The sequence below is a fragment of the Bidens hawaiensis genome, unplaced genomic scaffold (assembly GCF_021521415.1).
Source record: "Bidens hawaiensis isolate Kalapana, Puna unplaced genomic scaffold, B.hawaiensis_p1.1 tig00012136_1, whole genome shotgun sequence".
Lineage (NCBI taxonomy): Eukaryota > Viridiplantae > Streptophyta > Magnoliopsida > Asterales > Asteraceae > Bidens > Bidens hawaiensis.
Window position 1 is genome coordinate 649,976 of NW_027491976.1, and position 20,025 is coordinate 670,000.

General features: G+C 35.5%; 3 protein-coding genes across 5 annotated transcripts; 2 read left to right on the plus strand and 1 right to left on the minus strand.

Moving 5' to 3' along the window:
• Window positions 1-8,094: 8,094 nt before the first annotated feature.
• On the plus strand, window positions 8,095-9,796 carry LOC143540082 (F-box protein SKIP14-like). Its single transcript, XM_077033233.1, has 2 exons — window positions 8,095-8,877; window positions 8,965-9,796. The coding sequence occupies exons 1-2, from the start codon at window positions 8,134-8,136 to the stop codon at window positions 9,502-9,504; spliced, it is 1,284 nt and encodes a 427-aa protein (XP_076889348.1). The 5' UTR covers window positions 8,095-8,133; the 3' UTR covers window positions 9,505-9,796.
• Window positions 9,797-11,767: 1,971 nt separating this feature from the next.
• On the plus strand, window positions 11,768-15,389 carry LOC143540083 (trihelix transcription factor GT-4-like). Of its 3 annotated transcripts, XM_077033235.1 has the most exons (6): window positions 11,768-12,200; window positions 12,742-12,802; window positions 14,541-14,579; window positions 14,668-14,799; window positions 14,887-15,111; window positions 15,187-15,389. In XM_077033235.1, the coding sequence occupies exons 1-6, from the start codon at window positions 11,781-11,783 to the stop codon at window positions 15,387-15,389; spliced, it is 1,080 nt and encodes a 359-aa protein (XP_076889350.1). In that variant the 5' UTR covers window positions 11,768-11,780. The 3 variants fall into 3 exon arrangements, with proteins under 3 accessions (XP_076889350.1, XP_076889349.1, XP_076889351.1); XM_077033234.1 differs by lacking the exon at window positions 12,742-12,802 and having other exon boundaries at window positions 11,768-12,267; XM_077033236.1 differs by lacking the exon at window positions 12,742-12,802 and having other exon boundaries at window positions 11,768-12,267; window positions 15,296-15,373.
• A 636-nt stretch (window positions 15,390-16,025) lies between these two features.
• LOC143540062 (mitotic spindle checkpoint protein MAD2-like) lies at window positions 16,026-17,486 on the minus strand. The gene is made up of 7 exons (XM_077033219.1): window positions 17,412-17,486; window positions 17,293-17,308; window positions 17,092-17,222; window positions 16,648-16,768; window positions 16,464-16,567; window positions 16,265-16,386; window positions 16,026-16,165 (listed from the first exon to the last, which is right to left on the minus strand). Exons 1-7 carry the CDS (start codon window positions 17,482-17,484, stop codon window positions 16,109-16,111), a joined length of 624 nt encoding a protein of 207 aa, XP_076889334.1. The 5' UTR covers window positions 17,485-17,486; the 3' UTR covers window positions 16,026-16,108.
• Between the last annotated feature and the right edge of the window lie 2,539 nt (window positions 17,487-20,025).

A 20,025-nucleotide genomic window follows, 5' to 3' on the forward strand; every position in this document is an offset into this window, starting at 1 on the left:
TACGAGGTGCTAATATGACTCGCCAACCAAAACACATGTTACCCAAATGCAAATTATAATTACATTCATTTTCTTCGCTTATCTTGAAATATCAATAGATAATGAGACCACATAAGATCGTTTTAGTCGCCTCTATAATATTCGACGGTTTAAAGAAATATCTATAGCGAATTAAGGTATCCAAGACTACATGATTTCACTATATCCCATTTATCCCCACACCCACACACCACCAATGAATTAAGCATGTTAACGAATTTGAAATGAATTAAAACTTAATCGATTGGAACCCATACTATATAAGACAAAACTTTGTAACTTATCTTTTAAAGTAAATATATCGTACCATATAAGAGCGTTAGCTTTTTGATGTAATGGTATTATAACATATATTATCTTTGGTAAACCATATAATATATATAATAAAAATAACTATATTTTTAGTGGAATGGTGAAGAAATCTAATTAATACAATATCCAAAATCTTTTCCACAAAGTCTGCCATCTAATGGGAAAGTTTGAAAGTACCAATAGCTAAACTTACAAAATAACCACCATTAGCTTCGTTACATGACAAGAATTATTCCTATAACCATCCGACGTAAAAATTAGAACTAGTTTCTTTAGAAAAATTAAATACGAGGGTAAAGTGCTAGTGAGTAAGATAGCATGTCTCTGTTCTTTCCATATAGGGGTAGGAAATGGGGTCGATGTCATTGATCACGTCCTCATTCAAAGCAGTTGTTGATCAAGTCAAAAGTTGAGTGGCGGATGGACTCAAAGTGCATCACAATGACAACGTATAGGATGCAGGTGGCTTAAATTTGAAAGTAGAGTTGTAAATTGCATTCGCTTATTTACTACATGGGTGTAAAAAGTACTAAACTTTTAAAGATATAGTCATAAGAGTTTTGATGAAGTTTAATCTACTTTGATTAACTTGGGATTTTGAATGATTCATGACATGTCAAGTAGGTGTGAAATATAATGGGCAAAGTACTTTTCAAAATGACGATTGAACAAAACAACAGCTGTAAACGTCAAATTACGGGTATATAATATACGAAGTTCTATATCAAATAGATTAAACGTGCTTGTATAAAGAACTAGGAGTTCGTGTTTTGTTTAGGTAATCTATTATGATCAAGATAAAAATACATACAATTATAAAGTGCTGAAGAAACAAGAATAATCAAAAGATTTCTACTTACGATTAATGTTATTTTGTTGTGATACTTTAATAAGAAATTGACTTTTTAAAAGGTCAACCAACTAGATGTAAGGAACTTTCTAAGAGAATTTAATTTCCTAATTACACAAATGCAGTGTTTGTTAAATGTATTATAGTTTCATAAAGGATGAGTAAAAAACTCTCAATTTAATGTGTACCTTGTTCTGGTATCTTAAGCTTTAATCTTACGTAATTGCATTAAACATATATAATACTTTTAAGTGAATTTAGTAATTTACGACTATTCTTACTCATCTTAGGTCATGTGGTATACATTCACGCTCCTTACACCACATCACATATTTTATCGCATTTCACTACACCTCACTCTAAGAAAATTGTCTAACCACCCTTTATCTATATTTATTTAATGTAAAATTATTGTGTGTGCGCGTGGGTATAGGATTTCAAAACCCGTTAACATTTTAACTCACCTTACATTTAACGTCTCTTAACCTATGAAGAGAGTGATATGTCACTCATTAATCCATGTCAACTCATCTTTAACGCCCTAGACGCTATGGTATACCCATACCTTAGAAATATGTAAATGATTAAAATAATGGTAAGGTTATATGTTTAAATTGCTTTGAAGTCAAAAATATCTTATAGCTTGCTAAATCAGAATATAAAGATTTTTATGATGGTATTATTAGTTTTAAAAAAATTAATATGATTGATCAAATAAGAAGCTATAAACAATCACTCATGCTAAATTATTCATTTGAGTAAATAAGATTCAAAACTAGTTAACGTGTATCAACTACCAAAGCTTATAAGTCAATCTAATCATATTAATCTAAACATAATTTATCAAGGCTTTCATGATTTATGAGGACGGTGTTAACTCACTATATTCATACTAGTAAAGTGCTTAAAGTACATTTATTCTCAAATCTTCAATTCTTCGTATAAATATATTTCAAAACTTGCTACAAAGTTAATGTAGCATTTGATCATGAATGAAACCAGGTTTTAACAACCCCAAATAATTGTTACTATGTTTTGTACTAAAACACACATATTTATTTATGCTACGATCCAAAATATAGTTTTTTTCAAGAATATCATATAAGTATTTTATTTACGGTTCGTGTTGATTTGCGTTCCACTTCGTTTTGAATGACATTCTTATAAATCAAACAAACACGACTACAACTCATAAATCGTAACTAATTGTGAACTTTTTTTTTACTTGCTTAGGAGATCAATGTTCGCATTACACATGAAATGTCCTCTCCATTCATCGGATACAAGAAAACCAAAACAATAATAGAGCGTAAAGCTTTCAAACAAAATTCGGTTAGTTATGAGATATTAACTTTTTCGACTGTTGTATTTTGAGAAACATGCGGTAAATACTAAATATGCTCAAAGAGAAACAATATAAAACAAGAATCTTAACCTCCTCTTACATGTTATGTTTAATAATATTTTGTAATTATCGAAACGTAAATTAGAACGCAATTATCACGTCATCTTATAGTTAACCCGGAAATGATGGACTGATTGTATACTGATCTCACCAACGAAAGCTTTGCCTACTAATAATTAGTAAAAGAAAAAACTAAGGCATGCATGAAGAAAAAGAAAAGAGGTTAAACACTAAACAATATCATATTATGCATAGAAAACCACATTGTGGGATTTCCTATATCTTTATGTACAAGCAACGACAGGCATGCCATTGGATGGTGTTTCTTAATATTTTGTGAAATGGAATTTAAAATAGAGAACGATATCTAGATTCAAGGTAGACACAATCTTTGAAGGATTAATCTTGAATTATTAGTAAAGTTAAAGGTTTATTTAATTATGTTTTAATTTAGGTATTTGAATTATAATAGGTTTATGAAATGTTTGGCTTGGAGAGGAAGTTAGGTTTGTCTTGGATAAGAAGTTTGGTAGGTCTATATAAATAGGGTCTAGTTTATTAGTTTTATTGGTGAGAGTTGAGAGGGAGTTAAGAGAGAGTCAATGAGTCTCATCTCCATGTACGTTTGATAAGTTCGTTTGGTATGTTCGTTTGATATATGAAAAGAGTCACGAGTTGTTACTCCAATATCGCGTGTTCGTTTGTTTGATAAGTTTGTTTGATTCCATTGTTTGATCCGTCTGGGCCAACAATTGGTATCAGAGCTATGGCGCGTATTCACGGAAAGTTTCGTATTAATTCAGTTTGTTTGGTTGAGAAGTTTCGGCATTAAGTTCATTCGTAACTTGGAAGCAAGGAAAAAGAAAGGGTGTTGCACAAATTTCAATAGCGTCTTGCCTATTAATTTGTTGGTCAAAAGAATCACAATTTTGTGTTCTGTTCATCGTGATTTGCAAAGAAAGCAAACCAAACCTTGGAGCCGCCATATTTTTGTGTGTTTATTGGTTTTAGCAAGAATATTCTTTTATTGAAATAATTAGTCAACTCATATATACTATTTTTTTTTGTGGTTCATCGTTGGAACTGAGAAACATACAGAACCATTTAAATTGTCGGCGATCGTGTTAAGACTGTGATATGGCGGGTGATAAAGAAGCAGGGAGCTCGGGAACAATGAAAGAATCGATATGTGGTTTTGTTTTGCAAGCATCGAAGTTAACTTCGACCAACTACGCGTCATGGTCGGTTATGGTGAAAATTATTTTGGGTGCGAACGGTTTGAACGATGCTATTGATAAAGGAAAGGGTGTGGGAATTGAAGAAAGAAAGAAGTTTATGGCCTTGGGTGTTATCTTTCAAACCCTGCCTGAAGACGTGGTACTTCAAATGGCCAAGTATTCAGAACCGAAAGATGTTTGGGAAGCGTTAAGAGTTCGTTATCTTGGTGCAGAAAGAACTCAGAAAGCTCGTGTTCAAATGCTAAGAACCGAGTTAGATGGATTGAAGATGGGGGAGACAAAAAGTATTGATGATTATGCAGCGAAGTTGGGTGGAGTACAATCAAAGTACAAGAGCTTGGGAGCGCTACTTGAAGAAGAGGTTTTGGTAAGAAAGTTCTTAAACTCTATGCCGGATAAATATTTACCTGTTGTTTCTTCGATTGAGCTACTCGCAGACATCGAAACAATGGCGTTTGAAGATGTGGTTGGGCATTTAAAGGCATATGAAGAAAGAAACAAGTTCAAGAATGTGAATGGAAGTTCATCCCAAAGTCAGCTCATGTTCACCCAAACCGAAAAGAAAGTTGAAAACTACCGAGGACATGGTAGAGGCCGTGGAAGATACAATGGACGAGGAAGAGGGAATCCAAGATGGAATAGTGAACGTAAGAATGATGAGCGGGGTGAATACCGAAAAAAGAACCATGAAGTATGGGAAGATAGAAGGAAGTATGTAACGTGCTACAACTGTGATAAGATTGGGCACTACTCGAATGAATGTAAAGAACCAAGCAAAGGGAGTAATGAAGTGAATTTGACAAAGAAAGAAGATGATGTTGATCCTTCTTTCTTCATGGCAGTTGGTTCAATAAAGAAAGTAAGTTTGAATGAAGAAAGGGTTATCCCTAGTGTGTTTGAAAAGGATGAAAAGAATGAAGGTACGTGGTGCTTAGACAATGGTGTAAGTCATCATATGCCAGGAAAGAAAGAGTTCTTTACTACCTTGGATGAAGGAGTTTCGGGTCAAGTGAATTTTGGTGATGGATCCGAGATCGAAATCAAATGTAAAGGTAATGTGACTGTGGTAAGTAAGACTGGTGAAAAGAAAACGTTTTGTGATGTTTTCTATATCCCTAAGTTGAAGACTAATCTTCTTAGCTTGGGAAGTTGGATGAAGAAGGATATAAGATTGAAATAGCCAACGGGATTTTGAGGCTATATGATAGGAAAGAGAGATTGTTGATGAAAGTTCAGAGAAATCTGAATAAGACGTACAACATCAAGCTTCAGGTATGTTGTAATCATAACAACTTTGAAGTTGAAAAGAAAGAAAGTCATGATGTGAAACCGATTATGTAAGTGAAGGATATTCGGTTTGGAACGATCCCGAATAATTTGTTTGGAGTTCGCGAAAGTATTGGTCAAGAACGAATTGATGAGAAGAAGCGAGATGAGAAAGAAAATGACAATGTGGTTTCAAAGTTAAGTACGGAAGGAACGAATGCTAAGTTTAAAGAATCGGTGAAGCAAGTATGCTATAGTCAGTTTAAAAGAAGAAATAAAAGTAAGAAGAGGAATAATTCAAGATTAAGGGGGTGAATGAAGGATTAATCTTGAATTATTAGTAAAGTTAAAGGTTTATTTAATTATGTTTTAATTTAGGTATTTGAATTATAATAGGTTTATGAAATGTTTGGCTTGGAGAGGAAGTTAGGTTTGTCTTGGATAAGAAGTTTGGCAGGTCTATATAAATAGGGTCTAGTTTATTAGTTTTATTGGTGAGAGTTGAGAGGGAGTTAAGAGAGAGTCAAGAAGTCTCATCTCCATGTACGTTTGATAAGTTCGTTTGGTATGTTCGTTTGATATATGAAAAGAGTCACGAGTTGTTACTCCAATATCGCGTGTTCGTTTGTTTGATAAGTTTGTTTGATTCGATTGTTTGATCTGTCTGGGCCAACAATCTTATATTCGTCCTAAAGCTGGTTCTAAAGTTGGAACCTTTTTCATACAAAAAAAATTATATATTTTTGTTTAGGAATATATTCACACGTTTTTGTATATGAATTTTCATCGAAGACTCATGAAAACCTACGGTGGGTTGTATCTTTGAAGATCTTCATCAAATTGTTTTCTAAAACTAAAACGGTTACAAAAGAAGACCATTATGTTGAATGTGAAAAAATCTTTATTAATAGGAGAGAAATAACAATCCGTTAGAAATGGTTTCCATTAAATATTCCTTTGTACTATAAATATCATCTTGTTGTGCATTTGCTTGCTTTTAGTACAATAAACGGTCACTCCTTTTTGTCGTTATCATCTTGTTGAGTTTTACGAAACCTTCACTTAGGCTTTTCACTATGATGGGGGCTTTAAATCCCCTCAACGTAAGAAACGATGCATTGAAGCCTTTATCTATATATGTGTGTGTGTGTGAGAGAGAGAGAGGGGCCCGCAACCCCCCATTATGGCGCCGGTCTTAATAAGGCCACCATTGGACACCCCCCTTTGAGTGCCCCTCGTCATGCCCGAAGGCGCCCCAACCCCGCCCATAGCGACCTGTCTTATAGACAACAACACGCCAAATAAACGATCTATTGACTTCATGTTTTAGACTCATTGATTTACGTGCTCATATTTCCACAACCAAGACGTGGACCGACGTTACGCGTCACGCGACAACAACTGCACAACAAATTTAAAAGATCAAGAACAGAATGAATTATAACTTAGTACAAAATCAAACATACTCGAACCTAAAGAAAATACACTTTCATTTATTTTTATCCTAATAATTTGAAAAGGAAAGAATATAATTAGAATAATTAATAAAAAGTACAGACAAAACATTATATATACGTAAACTTATATTCTTATACAAAATTTCTTGGTGACGAAGCAAGTATTCAAACCAAAGAACAAGTAATTTGACTCTGACCCAACCAACCGGTAACCGGTAAACCCCACCACAAATAGTCCATAAACCTGGGCTACCCCAAATCACCAGCAGTAAATTCATACCATCCAGACACGTGTCAGTCACCCATCTTCTAGATTCAATACATATGTTTATCTATCTATCTATCTATCTATCTATCTATCCATATACCCAAACACTCTTTCTTACCTCTTTATCTCTCTAGATATATAACAATAACAATATAACATATACATACACAATAATAATATTATTAACCCGTGTCTCTCTCTCTCTAAAACTCCATCTCTCATATACACAATCCACAGATTCATTCGTTCAATTCGATTCGATTATTATCACCGTTCTTTCATCTGGGTATCTGCTTGATTCATCGATTGCTCGTGCGTTTCATCGGATTCTACGATCTGGGTTTGTGATTCTAATCGATTCTATTGTATCTGTGTTATTGGATTTGGGTATTAATTGGGTTTTAATTTTGAACCCTAGGGCTTATTATTATTCATTGATTCTTTATCTGTACATCTGTTTATCGTTTTTGAATCTTCGATTAATATTGTTTATACATATTCGATTCGATTTATTAATCCCCTGTGAAATTTTTCGGTGCGTTGTTTTAGTGCCCCAAAAAATTGAGGGTTTTATTGTCTGTTGAGTTTTGCCCTAATTTTGTTTAGGTTTAGATTATTATCAAAAGAAAAAAAAATAAAAAATTTGAAAAAAAAAAGATCACAAATTTTCCTAACCCGTGTCTCGATTTGGTGAGATTTGGTGATTCGTCATTCGTCCAAATCTAGGGTTGAAATTTTCCGGTGCATTGTTTTAGTCTGACCCCAAAATTGAGGGTTTTCTTTTTCGGGTTTTCGTTTTCAGGTTTTGAAAAAAAAAACCTGAAACTTTGATTTCCTTTATTTTGCTGTTAAACTGTGATCTTATTATTAATATTATTATAATTAGTAGTAGTTTTTATATAACTGTTAAACTTTGATTTCCTTTATTTTGCTTCATACACATGTACTTAGAGCCGAGGGTCTCTCTGGAAGCCACCTCTTTATTCCTTTGGATAGAGGTACGGTGTGCCTACATCCCACCCTCCCCAGACCCTACTTATAGCTTTGCTGTCGGTGGGATTTTACTGGGCATGATTGATTGATTGATTGATTGATTGTTTTCAGGTTTTGCCCTAATTGTTTTTAGGTTTAGGTTATCGTCGAAAGAAAGAACAAAAAATAAAAAAGCTTAAAAAAATATCAAAAATTTTCCTTGCCCGTGTCTTGATTTGGTGATTCGTTCGTTGTCCGAATCTAGGGTTTCGTTGGAAAAGATTTTTGGGAATACATTTATTTCGGTTAGGTGTGTATAGGAAAAAATGGCATTGAATTATTCTCAGCGTCCGATTTTTCCTGCTCATACGTCCGAAGATAATATGGTTTCGCCTTTGCGGATTGTGAATGGGCGTAATAATGGAGAGATTTATGATGGTTTCGGTTATGGGAGAGAGAATGTCGATAGGGGTGGCCCGCCAGATCCGGTGTCGGTGGATATTATTGACTTATTGCCGTCGGATCCGTTTGGGATGGATATTGATATTAGCACCACTTTCACAGCCATCACCGGATGGCTTGAGGATTTGGAAGTGGATTACGGGACATATGCAAATGAAGAATATGAGTTGTTTGCGGGACTTAATTTGATCTGGAACCGTGCTATGAGGTTTCAGTCGTTTCCGAGTAATGAGGCGCCTGACGATATAGGTGGTGATTTTATTATAGAAAGTGAGGATCTTGAAGATGATTTTGGACAATCTTGTAATGCGGATGGAAGTGATCCGCATCAGGCTTTTGCTTTTGCTCTCGGTTATTTAGGGACAAAAGATCTTCTGTCGGTAGAGCGCGTTTGTAGATCTTTGTGTACTACGGTTCATAAAGATCCTTTATTGTGGAGGGATATTTACATTGATCATCCATTGAATGAAAGGATTACTGATGATGTTCTTGTGCAACTAACTAACCGTGCTGACGGCTATCTTTCTTCTTTGACACTTGTAAAATGTCCAAGAATCACCGATGATGGTCTGAAGCGCGTATTGGAAACCAATCCGAAGTTAACCAAGGTGAGCACCGAGCAGTGTTTCAATTGTTTTAGTAACTTTATAGTTTTGCTATATTTGATGCAATACTATGTTTTTTTTTGGGTGCAGTTGTCGGTTCCTGGATGCACGCGACTCAGTATTGAAGGTATCTTGAATAATTTAAAGGCTTTCAAGTCAAATGAAGGTGGTTCGTGTATCAAACAAATAAGAACCGGTGGTTTCTATGGTATAACAAATGATCACTTTAAAGAGTTGAAGTCTTTATTAGGGAGTGACGATGACATGCATCAAAGCAGTCACGGTCCACATTATTATCATCGGGGAAACTTGTATTTATCATCAGATGATAACCGTGACATAGACGTTGAAATATGCCCAAGGTGCGAGAATGTGAGGCTTGTTTACGACTGTTCTGCTGACAGCTGTCAAGTTAAAGATAAAGACAAGGCTGCTGAAGTATGCAGGGCGTGTATAATTTGCATACCGAGGTGTGCGCAGTGTGATCGGTGTGTACACAACAGTGAATATGAAGAAACGTTTTCTCTGGAGTATCTTTGCTCGGGTTGTATGAATGAGTTGGCAAGTTGCCAGGTGGCACAACCGATGGAGGTTGATGTGCCAGGTGGGACCCTGTGTCTTCATGGCTAGGTGGTTTATGAAGTTCCGTTATGAAAAAAAACGTGGCAAACTATGAAGGAATGAAATATAACGAAAGGGTGACTGTTGGATGAGTCTGTTGGTGTTGATGTAGCTTTGGATATTGAGGTAAGCACCGAGATGGGGTTGACTTTGACTTTGTGTTGACTTGCTGTCGAGTACGACTCCAATTTGGAAGAGGGGGTTGACAAAGATTTCACAATTTATGTTTTAAGGATATTGGTCGGTTGTTTGATTTATGCTTGTTTGAATTGTTGGCTATGGTGTCGAATTTGGGATTCTTCATGGTCTTGTGTTATTTTTATTTGACGTTGTCGCGTATGTTAAACCTAAAACCTAATGTGTTTTTGTGTGTAACACAAGTTTTAATGGTTAAGATGTCATGTTTGTGGGAATATTTTCATACTTGTGCAGGTGGTAATGGTTGTTACTTGTTAGGACAGTTGGAGTTGATGGGGTTAGTTGACTAGTTGTAGTCAAAGTCAACCATTGGTGGTTGTAGATCCAGTTAGGTTGGAAACGGTCAGAAAAGGTTGTGCTAAAAGCCTAAAACTTGTGTCTTTTGGGGTAACATTATAATCAAAATATGTATATTTATCACAAGCTGAAAAGGAGTTTCGTAAAACAACAGAAGGTTACAAACACTACACTAGATGTTAGGATCTAAATGCAAAAACATATATTCTAATTTGAGCAGCATGACAATAATCAAAACACTAAATATCTGAACTAAATGTAAGAGAATTTCTAGGGTTTTATCATAGAGACGGTGTGACGTTAACCAGAATAAAAGTAAAAATGGTAGATCTATCATTCGTCAGATAGAGACCACGTGTCATCCACATGCTAAGTAAGAAGGTTACGTTTTTACCAATTGTCAAACCTTCTAATAATATGCATGTTTGAACGGGTGAGACAGAACCGTTGTTGTCGGATGGGAACAATCATGTTATGTAAGGTATATGCAAAATCGTCTAAAAATATATCTTTATGATATCTTGAACTTTAGTTATTCTCGAATTAAAGTTTATGTTTATTATGCTTTCATATATGTAATTTTTTATAAAATTATAAGTTAGAAACTAATAATCATTCATAAGTATATGGTTCTGCGTATATAAAATAAATAAATAAACAAATAAATAAAATGCAAACTCGGCTGGAGTTCCCATCACCAATTTTAGTGAAAGATTAGAATTTTAGTGGCTAATATACAATAAATTCTATATAGATTAAAATCGATTGCTTTTATTAGTCCATGTAACACCAAGTGATTGAATTGATTCTTTGCATGTTGGAACGTGGTGGTGCCACATCAATGTTGTTTTTTGTTATAAATTATGTTATGTTTTTGGAGACTTACTAATTTATGTCTATGATTTAATTACCAATTATATTTTTGGAGCTTACTAATTTATGTCTATGATTTAGTACCGATACCGCCGATATGAATTATTGTCGGTTTTCCATTGCAACCCGCGGGTTTTGCTTTTGTTTTTTCGAAGGTATTAATTTGTTGTATCTTTGAACGTTATGAATTTATTTTTTTGGTTTAGTTTTGGTGCAATAATCTAAAACCAAACGAATTCTCGTTAGTTAGCCACAAAAACACACATGTTTCTTTAAAGCTATTAATGTGTTGTATTAGAGCCTTAACAGTTTTTTATTTGGTTTAGTTCCAGTTAGAGGTGTACAAAAAAACCATTTCACCCAAACTGATTCTCAAACCGACCCAACCCGTCAGTTCCAGAAGGCCAGGACCGGCTCTTCTTAACATCTACCAAACCGGTTTTAAAATCGGACCGATTTGGGCAGCACTGGACCAGGTTGACCACTCTTGCTTCAAAACTGGTTTCCAAACCGAACCGGTCCGGGTCAAACCAGTTTTGACCAAACCGGTTCGGTTTGGAGAAAAAACCGGTTTTATACACATGCAGTTCCAATGCTATAATCCAATACCTACCGAAATCACATGTAATCACAACCGCACAACGCGAGTTTTACCAACCGATCACAACCCATTTTAAATATATTACTTTTATCATTAACCATTCAAATACCAATAACATACTATCCCATACATTTACATCCTAACACGTATTTTACCGTTTCAAATCTAACCGGTACCAACCGAATTCGCATATCATCAAAACTTAATCCTATACATATATCAAATCCATATTAATCACACCCAAATCCATATTAATCACACACACACACACACACACACACACACCTCTCATTATTCCATCACTCCCAATTCCCAAATGTTTTCACCTGCAAAACCCCAACACCAACACCCACATCAACCCATCAATTTCTACCCTCAACACCGACCACAAACCATGATGATGGACTCTCAACTCGTAGTCACCGACACCACCACCACCACCACCAAATCAGCTCCACCCGTCAAGAAACGAGCCGAAGCCTGGATAAAGGAAGAAACCCGGACCCTAATTCTCCTCCGGCACGAGATCGATTCACTCTTCAACACCTCGAAGTCTAACAAACATTTGTGGGAACGGATTTCGTTGAAGATGAGAGAAAAAGGGTTTGATCGATCGCCCACTATGTGTACGGACAAGTGGAGGAATTTGCTCAAGGAGTTTAAGAAAGTTAAGGAGAGTAACGGCTTTTCGGGTAGTAGTAATAACAAGATGCAGTTTTATAAAGAGGTGGAAGAGGTTATTAGGGATAGGAATAAGAATAACAATTCAAAGGTGGATTCTTTTATGCAGTTTTCGGATAAAGGTATGATATTAATAGTAATGCTAGTTATTAAGTTATAAAGTTTCAATTTTTATTATCGGGTTATATGTTTCCGACAGTTTTGGAACTTGTTTTAGACTTTAGAGGCATGATCTTTGGCTTTAGAAGTGAACTTTATATACAAATTGTGGAGATGTGTTTGTTTTGTATTGATAAAATGCAACCTTTGTTACTTACGCTTGTTCTTTTATGGGCATTGTTGATAAACAAAGCTCTATTTATGTGTGTGTGATGAATATAATCAGTGTCGTTAACGTTAGTTAGTAGCTGGAGCTAATGATTATGTTATAAAGTTGCAATTTTTATTATCAGTTTTTATGTTTCCAACAGTTTTGAAACTTGTTTTAGACTTTAGAGGCATGATGTTTGGCTTTGTGTATGCATAAATGTTAATATAAACACTTTATAGGATTTAGAAGTGAACGGTTTTGAAAAAGTTGTGGACATGTGGAAGAGGTTATTAGGGATAGGAATAAGAATTCAAAAGTGGATTCTTTTATGCAGTTCTCGGATAAAGGTATGATATTAATATTAATGGTAGTTAATAGTTATTAAGTTATAAAGTTTCAATTTTTATTGTTAGTTTTTATGTTTCCAACAGTTTGGGAACTTGTTTTAGACTTTAGAGACATGATGTTTGGCTTTGTGTATGCATAATGTCAATATACTAAGGTCCTGTTTGTTTACATCTGAATGGAACCATTCAGATGTAAACATCTGATTCATTCAGACTTCAGACTGTTTGGTTCAAAACAGAAAAACATCTAAATGGTTAAAATTATGTCTGAATCATTCATACTTGTTGTTGCTGCTGAATGGGACAGAGGCTCATTCAGACCTGATTCATTCAGATCTGAATGAACCAAACACCCCTTAACACTTTGTAGGATTTAGAAGTGAACGGTTTTGAAAACAATGTAGAGATGTGTTTGTTTTGTATTGATAAAATGCAACCTTTGTTACGTATGTTTGTTCTTTTATGTGCATTGTTGATAAACAAACCTCTATTTATGTGTGTGTGATGAATATACTTAGTGTTTTTTTCACGTTAGTTAGTAGCTAGAGCTAACTCTTCAGGTCTGTTGTTAGAAGTTTGTGGTTGATGATTTATGGTGCTTTTCTCTTGAGGTACGCAGCTATACAGTCACACGCAAGTGGCAACCAAGGAGATGTCGGTGCTGACAGATTGTATTGATGAGCGAGAGAACATGGCGATTTGAGTAATAAAATAAAGAAATTTGGGTGAGAAAGAGCAAGAATTTGAGTGAGAGGGCAATTGCTGCTATCTCACTCAAATTGCTATGTTTTATCACTCAAATTTCTTTGTTGGATTATTGAAATTTCTGTGTTCTCTCAATCAAGAATGACATCTGCCATCGTCGCCGTCTCATTATTTGCCACTCCAGCATGTGATTCGACGGTCGTGTACTTCAATAGGGAAACAAAATACTTCATTTGTCACATTAAGATGGCAGCGGATTTGGAGAGCAAACTCCAACTGTTAATTGACGTGAAGAGTGACACGGACCATATTCATCATGCATACAATTATGGGGTTTGGTGTCTGCCTAGGGGGGTTTTGAATTCTTGTATTAATGTTGTATTGATTTTAGTAAGAAGTTGAAGAGATTATTTGGGATAGAAATAAAAATTCCAATTTCGATTCCTTTATGTGCTCCTCTGATAATGGTACAATATTTCCTCGCCTTAGATTAAATTGGTGGATAATCATGTAGTTACATTTCCATCTTTATATATCATTTATTCTGATTGGGTCAAATTTTGCAATTTCTGTCATCTATTTTCATGTTTTTAACAGTTTAAACTTTGGTTTAGCCTTAACGGTTAGTGACATCAATGTTCTTAGGGCATTTGTAATGGGGCCGCCCCGACACCCCAAAAAACACCAAACACGTCCCCACACCACCACGGAGGGGCGCTTTCACCAATTATTTTGTGTCTGCGCGTTGTTTCCTTGATGGTTTTTGGGGTTGATCACCAATCAATTATAGCTCTTCCTTTTTTTGTTTAATTAATTTAAATAATATATAATCATTTTAAGGGGCTTCGACCACTACTCATAAAAATTGGAAAAAGCCCCAGTGTCTACGTGGCATGAAAAAAGGGTGTTTTTTGCCCCTTCACTACGGATGCCCTTATAGTTTGTCTATTTTGTGGTGTGGTTGACTTTAAATATGATATATTTAGCTTTTGTGACGCTGGTTAAATTTATGCACCCTTTTTCTTTTGTGCAGGTGTAGAGGACACCGGCATTGCATTTGGACCGGTTGAAGGTAAAACTTCTTAAATCATCTTATTCATAAAATTATAGTTTTGTAATCATATTTTACACACCAGTTACTAATTAAAAGCATGCCACAGGTGATGCTAGAGGTGCACTTAATCTAGAAAGAGGGTTGGATCAAGAGGGACATCCTTTGGCCATCACTGCCGCCGATACCATGGCGGCAAGTGGTGCTTCTCCATGGAATTGGAGGGAAACACCTGCAAATGGTTAGTCTTGTTACGCCAAAGTTCGTAACTTTCTCAGTCCCATTTGGCCCTCTGTGACTGACGAGCATGTTATATTTATATATGCAGGTGTTCAGAATAACAGTTACGGTGGTAGGGTTATTTCAGTCAAGTTGGGAGATTACACGCGAAGAATTGGTATTGATGGTTCACCGGATGCCATAAAGGAAACCATCAAATCGGCTTTTAGATTGAGGACTAACAGAAGCTTTTGGTTGGAAGATGTTGATAATAATGTGAGGACAATTGATAGGGATATGCCTCTTGGAAACTACACTCTTCATGTTGATGAAGGTACAATCAGTTATGAGCCAAGCCACTTTGCTTAATTATAATTTTTTAGGCGTATATATAACATTATACTTTCAGGGCTAATGATCAAAGTGTGCTTGTTTGATGAGCCGGATCACGTGCCGGTTCATACTGAAGACATGATCTTTTACACAGAAGATGATTTTCGTGACTTTTTGTCTTGCAGAGGCTGGATTTGCTTGAGAGAATATAATGGCTACCGGAACGTTGATGTTATGGATGAGCTTTGCCTTGGTGTTATTTATCGTGGCATTAGCTAGGATGTGATGTTAAAAATGCGAAAAAAGGCGTCTTTGACATTGTATATATGCTGTTTTTCACGTTAGTGGATGATTTTACTTGTGTAATGCGCTCTCTGTAATAATGAATGAATGATTCAAGTAATTGTCAAAGATGCAGCAAATTCTTTTGAAGTTTTGTGCTATGAAAACTTGAAAATTAAAAGGCAAATGGATACAATTTTCCATATGCATATATTTCATTCTTAGCTTGCACACAAAGTCAAAATTATTCAAATATTTGAGGATCAACAATAAAAATAACAAAGATTAGAGAAAATCTCATCATCTTTAACTTGAATTTAGATAACAATTCAACAAAAATAACAGTTGTCCTAAATAATGCAGCAAAAAGCCAAAAACTGATAACAATCAAAGAATTCTTAGAAAACAATTTTCCAGATTCATATTTCATTTGAGACACTGTAAATATTTGCTAGTGTAATGTGCACATTTTTTATAATTTCTATGATAATAATTCAAGAAATGGAGAAGTTGACATGAAAGATGCAGCAAATTCTACACAGTCTATAATTCTTTTAAAGTATGTGGCCATGAAAATTTAAAGCAATTTTCCATATTCATATTTCATTCTTCTTATAGCTTGCACAAAAAAAAGTGAATCAAAATGATTCACATCACATCAGCCTTCAAGGATCAATGACAATAGTAACAGAAAATTAAAGTAAAAATCCGATCTTTTACTGCTCATCCCACTCATCATTCTTGTAAGACACCAAAGTGTCAACCTTGTGTATCTGCAGCATCATTAAAACAAACAATTTCTTGTCAAAACATTTGCAGGCAAACCAATTCATACACAATCTATAAGTTCAAAGTTTAAGTTGACTTTATACCTTGGTATCAAAAGAATGCAACTTCACCATTTGGGGATTATCTATCAGTTTTGGATCACTCTCTGTCCATGTGAATGGTACTTCAACATCCGTATCAGTATACGCCAACACATCAAAGATACCTGAAATCATAATCATACTAAAATGAATCAGACGAATGCTTTCAAAAACACTCTAAATAACAACAAAAACAACTTACATGGTTCATCAAGGCATGGCAAGTATGTAATACTCGAAGCAATTTGTTTCATGATAGCTTGAATCTCCCTCATGATTTCTTTATCACTCTTTTCCCTCGAAACTCTGCAGATCAACAAACAATCAATCGATACGAAAAAAACGCATGCCTCGATAACATACTCAACAATAATATCTTATCTTACCCTTTTTCAACAACTTCATTATCGGTCTCTATACTAAAATTCCATCTTTCAAGTACTTCATTAGTATCCTTATTCATTATCACCAACACAATCCTCTGTAATTTCCCAGCTTCAAGCCATTCTATACAAAATCCCCAAATTTAAGTTAACCCTAATCCTATTTTAATACTCCAAACTATCACCTATTGACCGACAATAATACATACTTTAACCAACGATAATCCAAACTTTCACTTCCGATAGCATAATCATCACTCACTTTACATTTAATTTATACTCGATTTCGCTAGTCTGTTCCTCCATTTCATTCATAATCATTATTGCGCGAGAAATCAAGTGCGAATAAATTATAAATCTATAGTTATCATTGATCAAACTCATCAAAGTGTAAGTATGGATTATTATCAGCCAACAGGATTCTCGTTAATAAAACCGGAAGGTTACCAGAAAGCTGCGTGTTCAAATTCGCAATAAACGTCTTAACGCCTTCGTCTTGTGAAAGCAGTAACGGAAGTCCATATTTCTTCACTCTTCCAAAGGTTTCCGCCAGATAAACACCGCGATTGTACAAAATACTACACATTACCGATTAAGCGATTATTCGCTTCAAATTTTGCATAATTTTTTTTACAAAGTAAGTCTTACCTGTTTGCTGCATAACCTAAAAATTGGTTGAAAACAAATAATAAACAAATTAGGGTTTAAAAACATGAAGGAAATGATGATGATGAGGAGAAAAGGGGAAAGGGGGATTATATATTTACCGAAGAACTCGCTGACGATGGCGGTGGATCCGCGGAGAGTGATGATGTCTTTGGTGGCGTTTTTTGAAGCCATTTGTGTAAAGCGGTTGAAGTTGTTAGGGTTTTGATTTATCGAACAGGTTTAGTGCATTGGGAAGGACCAGATAATGGTTAGGGTTTTGATGAATTGAATTGGATTGAATCGAGTGTAACGGCTACTAAACGGTCGACTTGTTTGGAAAACAATTTTAAACTTTAATAAATTAAGATAAGTGTAGATTTAGTGGTAAAAAAGGCACGGGATCCTCCCACACCACCATGGATCTTTATACATCATTTTTTGTCCTTACGGTTTGTATAGGGCTATACGGTCGTATAAGACTTGAATCGTGTCCGAGGTTGTCTGCCACGTTTATTGTGCCTCGTATAGGCCTATACGGGTCGTATAGGCCTATACGACCGTATAGACATTGTTTTTAAAAAAAAAATGATGACCATATATACAATATATGTGATTTATACGGGTCGTATTTGGCTCATTTGTAGACACTTTTTTTAAAGAAAAAATGATGACAATATATACAATATATGTGATTTATATGGGTCGTATTTGGTTCATTTATCTTAACGGGTTTAAATGTGGAGCACAAGCTTAGCTCGTTAAAAGCTCAAAAGACTGTCTAGGCATATTTATTGCTTACATATAATAAAAATTTGAGGTTTTTTAACATCTAGTCAACATACATTAAAATAAAAATGCACCCCAAAATTTGAGGTTTTTTAAATCGTTTCCGACAGCGATTAAGGCAGTTTGAATGTTTCTACAAATGTTTTCTATACGATTGTATAGCCCTATACGACCGTATAGCTTTTATTTTATATACGGTCATATAGCCCTATACGACCGTATAGCTTTTATGGTTTTGTCTAAATGCAATACGAGACATTTAATGCCTATACGGTCGTATAGGCTGCAAAAAGCTGTTTTTTTGTCCCCTTGTCAGGCATGTGTACCCTATACGGCCATATAGGCCTATACGAGCCGTATAGGCATGTGGAGGTGGTGTGGGAGGATCACATCCCGGTAAAAAATTATAAATAACTGAACACAATGGCGAAGCTTGGACTAATATACCGGGGGTCTCAAAATGTATACATAATTTCATAAACGGAGGGGGCTGGGCTCAAATTTTCGGCCGAAAACGGCTAAATTTACATTAAGTATAAAAATTTTCGGACAAAAACATGTAAATGTACACAACTACGCAAAAAAACCGGGGGGGGGGGGGGGGGCGAGGCCACCCCAGGCCCTAACTGACCTTCGCTAGTGTCTGAACACAAATGAGCGATAACGGAAGGGTGGTATTAGTGTTCTAATTTCATGATGGACATGTGTGTAAATATTGGAGTAAGATTAATTGAAATACCTATTCGCATTCCTTCTCAGTCCATTGCCCATAGCTGATTTCTTTGCTAGATGATATCGAATAGTACGACTAGAGTTCAATCCCTCAGAAAGTCATAGTACGACTACAGGGAAAGAGATCTGAAAGCAACTTTTACCCCGTTATTCGATGGTGAACGCAACCTAGCTCTCCCCCTTCAATAGGCTAAGCCTATCCCTTTGTCGTAAAGCTAAGACAGAACTCAGCTAGGACCGAAGAGAGCATTGCCAGTTTCATTCCATTTCTCAATTGAGAAGTCAACCAACAGGTCAATCCTTCCCTTATATCAGATCCCTTTTACACAGTCTTTGTTTAAATAGTGTGAGACTTTCAACTAATGAAATCTAAACCAGTTAGTTCAGTCAGATACCACTTTCAACTAATGAAATCTAAACCAGCTAGTTCAGTCAAATACCGGCTAAGCAACCTCTAAAGCAGCTATAGGAGCAGTGGCAACTTGAAATTCGCATACCAAAGACGAAGGAATTCCCCACTTTCTAATGCAATACGACAAAGCTTAGGGAGTCAGCTAGTCCAACATTAGTCATTCTAATGGAATATCTGGAATATCGAACTAGGAAATGAAAGACTTTCTTTCTTTATATACGAGTCAATTACATACCGGAAATATCGAACAGTAAATGCTATACCGGAAATGCGATATCTAAAGTCAATCTCAGTGAATTCCGTACCAAGCAGCCCAACCAAAACCTAACAGTATATCAGATCTATCCTATAAAGGTAGTCCAACACAAGTAATCGATACTACGCCTTCGCCCTTTGAGAAGTTACTTTGTGAAATAGGATTGCTCCCTTGTACAATTTCTTCATTTTAAATAGCTAGAGCTAAGCCTGTCCTAAGTATGAGTCGGGTAGGACCTTTCAGTCAAGTGCCTTGCCTTCCTTGCCTATTCATTTAGTCCAACAATTGAAATACCTATTCGCATTCCTTCCCAGTCCATTTCGAAAGTTACTTTGTTCAGTCGATAGATTCAATGCTACGATGGAGAAATCTCTTATGCTCTCCAACTTGAAAGACCTTCTATTCCCCCTCTTGGAAACAGGCTAGCGATGAGGAGAAAAGATGATGACAAACGAACTGAAAACTGCGAATGCTTCTAATTCATTGAATCTTATTTTAGAATCCAATTATATATATATATATATATATATATAGCAGAGTGATGTCT